This window comes from Chiloscyllium plagiosum, unplaced genomic scaffold, assembly GCF_004010195.1.
Source record: "Chiloscyllium plagiosum isolate BGI_BamShark_2017 unplaced genomic scaffold, ASM401019v2 scaf_15840, whole genome shotgun sequence".
NCBI classification, from domain to species: Eukaryota; Metazoa; Chordata; class Chondrichthyes; order Orectolobiformes; family Hemiscylliidae; genus Chiloscyllium; species Chiloscyllium plagiosum.
In genome coordinates, this window is record NW_025194157.1 from 1 (window position 1) to 4,036 (window position 4,036).

Consider the following 4,036-nt stretch of genomic DNA (forward strand, 5'->3'; position numbering starts at 1 on the left):
TCACCCACACCAACCCCTCCTCCAGAGTTAGGGAGGCCAGTGTCTGTCAGCACACACTCAGACTGGTGCATGGCAGTGTCACAGACAAACAGCAGAGAAGCTCACCCACCCCTACCAGGATCCCCAAACTGAACGGGATGTCATGTTGAGGTTATGCGGCACATTGGTGGGCCCAGTCCTGACCCAGTCCCTGTTGTGGGTCGGAGATTATCAAAGCAGCCCAAGATGCAGATCCAATTTCCCAGGGTGTTGCTGGGTTTTGGAGGGTTGGAGTTTTCAGGACAGGCTGGGATTTCTCTCACTGGAGTGTAAGAGGCTGAAAGGTTTATAAAATCACAAGGGGCCTAGATAGGGTTAATGGAGGGTGCCTTTGCCCTCGGACGGGGGCTTTTAAGAATAAGGGGCACATTTTTAAGGGGAGAGGAGAGAGATTTAAAAATGACATGGGGGCAAATCCTTCTTTTGCCCAGACAGTGGTTTGTGTGTGGAATGAACTCTCTGAGGAAGTAGTGGATGTGGGGACAGTTACAATGATTAAAAGACATTTGAATAAGCCCGTGAAGAGGAAAGGGATCGGAAGGATATGGGTCTGGAGCTGGCAGGTGGGCCTGGTTTAGTTTGGGGTTAGGGTCGGCACGGACTGGGTGGGCCGAAGGGTCTCGAGTGCAAGCCAGAACTTTTTGACCCCCCCCACCGCCCAATGTGACATCTTCCAGCTGCACAGAGATTTCTAAATATTGAAGGTATTAAGGAGGAAAGCGCAGGATCAGACAGGATCGAGGCATGTGTAGGGTTCAGGAAGCTAAAATCGGACAGGGCCCGTGAGGAATATAAAGAAAGCAGGAAATTGGGAGTGCGAGGAGGGGCTATGAAATGGCCTTGGCAGGAAGGGTGAAAGAGAATCCCCAGGCATTCTGTCGGTACATGAAACACGAGAGGAGACCAAGGGAGAAGGGAGAACCACGGAAGCATAAAGGAGGGAACTCATGCTTGGAAGTGAGTGAGGTCCTCAATGAGTATTGTGTGTCAGTTTTCACCCAGGACAGGGGGATATAGAGGCTGGTGGGATTTGTGGGGAGCATGCCAACATACTGCACCATTTTCAGATCAAGGAAGAAGTGGTGTTGGGGCCTCTTGAAGAACATTAAGGTGGATAAGTCCCCAGGGCCCAATGGTATCTACTCCAGGTTATTGAGAGAGGCAAGAGAGGAGATTGCTGGCGCTTTGACCAAGATCTTTGTATCCTCATTAGCCACTGGAGATATCCCTGAGTACAGGAATGTAGCTAATGGTGTTCCTCTGTTCAAGGAGGGAAATAGGGATAATCGAGGACACTATAGACCAGTGAGGCTCACATCGGTGGTTGGGAAGCTACTGAGAGAAGTTTTACAGATAGGATTTACACACCTTTGGAAAAACATAGCCTAATTAGGGACAGTCAGCACGGCTTTGTGCAGGACAGGTCATGTCTTATTAGCTTGGTAGAATTTCTCGAGGAGGTGATGAAGGTGATCGATGAGGGGACACCACTGGATGTGGGCTATACGAATTTTTAGTTCGGCCTTCGACTAGACCGCTCATGGTAGGCACATCCAGAAGATTAAGGTGTGTGGGATCCACGGTGACTTGGCAGCATGGATTCAGAATTGGCTGGCACGAAAAAGGAAGAGGGCATAGGTGGAAGGGTGTACTGCAGTCTGGAGGTCTGTCACGAGTGGTACTCCCCAGGGATCCGTACTGGGACCTCTGCTGTGAGGTACATGCATATATAAATGATTGGATGGAAATGTCAATGGGTGGGTTAGTAGGTTTGCAGACCATCCACAGATCAGGGGAGTTGTGGATAGTGTAGGAGATTGTAAAGGGATTCAGCGGGATAGCAATCAGTAGCAGATATGGCAGGTGGGCCAAACAGGCTGGAGGGCGGGCGGAGAGGCGGGCGGAGAGGCGGGCGGGCGGAGAGACGGGGGGCGGGTGGAGAGATGGAGAGACGGGCGGGCGGACTGGCGGGCGGGCGGACAGGTGGGCGGGTGGGCGGACAGGTGGGCGGGCGGGCAGGCGGAGAGACGGGGGGCGGGTGGAGAGATGGAGAGACGGGCGGGCGGGCGGGCGGGCGGACAGGCGGGCGGGCGGACAGGCGTACAGGCGGGCGGACAGGCGTACAGGCGGGCGGACAGGCGCCCCCTGCCTCCCTGACCTCTCACCTGGAGCTCAGGGACAGAGAGTGCTGACTCCTCAGAGGCTGAAGACAAAACCTCCTCGTCCTCCGTCAGGTCATCGAAATCATCATCTTCCTCTTCCTCCTCTGGGCCATCCTTATCCACTTTGTCCAGGAGAGATTTCAGATCCTCGGGACTGGGGGCTGTGTCCTCGGTACCATCCCGGGACGTCTCCAGGAGCTCCTGACACCTCTCCTCTCCGGGAGAGGCCTCGGCTGCGCCTGGCTCAGCTTTCTCCGGGACAGGGGGCTGCCGGCTCACACTCTCCAGGGGGCTGCCCACGTCCAGCTCCTCACCGAGCCTCAGCAGGACCTGCTGCTTATCGCTGGTGCCGGGGGCTCCCTGATCACGAGGGGGGCTATCTGGAGCAAGAGGTACCTGAGGCAGGGGCTGCTCCGGGACTGCGGATTCCTGGGGATTGCCGGGATCCGTACCTTCAGCTGGCTCAGTTTTCACCGCCGGCTGGTCGGGCACGGAGCCGAGAGCCCCGTTTACCAGCTGGGGTCCCGGGCACTGAGGCGGGGGCTGCTCCGGGACTGCGGATTCCTGGGGATTGCCGGGGTCCGTACCTTCAGCTGGCTCAGTTTTCACCGCCGGCTGGTCGGGCACGGAGCCGAGAGCCCCGTTTACCAGCTGGGGTCCCGGGCAGCCCACCTTCACTGCCGGCTCCTCTCTCTGCCCGGCCTCGGCGCGGAGGGTGGAACAGGCGCCGCTCCCCGGTTCCCCGTCACCGCTGGCCGGGGGACGGGGCAGGGGGCAGGTGAAGGCGGGCTGGCTGACGATCATGGTGGCAAGCCGCAAGGTGTGGCCGGACGCCACGTCCAGCACGCTGCCCGCGGCCGGCAGGCTCAGCAGCTTCACCCCGGCCGGGACCGTCAGGATGACCGGCGCCTGCTGGACAGTTACCGGGACGATAGCGGGTCGGGGCCCACCCCTCCTGCCCCTGCCCTCCCCTCTCCCCGGCCTCCTCCCTCGCGGTTTACGGCCGGAGGAGCCCCCGCACAGCCGGGGAGAGGGGCAAGGGCGAGCCGGTGCCAGGGTGGGCACGGCCTGAGGCTGCGGGGGAAAGGGCACCGAGGGGGCGGGTTGGATGAGGCGGGGTGGAGGTCGGGCCCCAGGCTGAGGGGGGAGCAGGGGTCCCGGCTGTTTGCAGGGGGTCCTCTTCACGGCCGGGTGGATGAGGACGGGTTTGGTGGCGGATGGCCGGCGTTTACACCTGCGTAACTCCCTCTTGGTCAGGTGACCGAGCCTGGGCTTCACAAGTAGGGTCACACCGTCCGGAATCTGCAGGGGGGCTGCGGGCGGACAGCGGGAACATCCCACCTCTCCCTCGGGAAGCTCAGGGTCTTTTTCACTCCCTCCGGCTGCCTCCTCGACACGGGCTCGGGCCTCCACCTTCCTCAGCTCCAGCCATTGGTGGATGGCCGGTAAACTCCTCTGAAATGCAACAGTACAGTGACAGTCACTCACAACGACACACTGCACACGGACACTCAGGCCCAATGACCCAGAGACAGCCCGGAAAAACCAGCAGCAAGACTCTGTATCTAACCCCGTGCTGCCCCTGCCCCTGGGAGTGTTTCACGGATTGTGTACAGGGAGCTTTACAAACAATCTCACGGATAGAATCCCGACAGTGTCCAAACACACTCTTCGGCCCAACAAATACACACCGACCCTCCAAACATTAAACCACCCAGACCCATTGGCTTCCCTATTGCCCTACATTTTGTCAACTAACCTGCACATCCCTGGGCACTATGGGGCAATTTCCCACGGTCAACCCACCCTAACCTGCACATCCCCGGACACTATGG

General features: G+C 58.9%; 1 protein-coding gene across 1 annotated transcript; it reads right to left on the bottom strand.

The window, feature by feature from the left end:
• Window positions 1–1,883: 1,883 nt before the first annotated feature.
• On the bottom strand, window positions 1,884–3,789 carry LOC122545775 (GON-4-like protein; the record flags this gene model as incomplete). The annotated part of the gene is made up of 2 exons (XM_043684691.1): window positions 1,884–2,714; window positions 2,850–3,789. Coding segments are annotated over 2 exons (1,771 nt in total), but the record flags the coding sequence as incomplete, so codon positions are not given.
• Window positions 3,790–4,036: the final 247 nt, after the last annotated feature.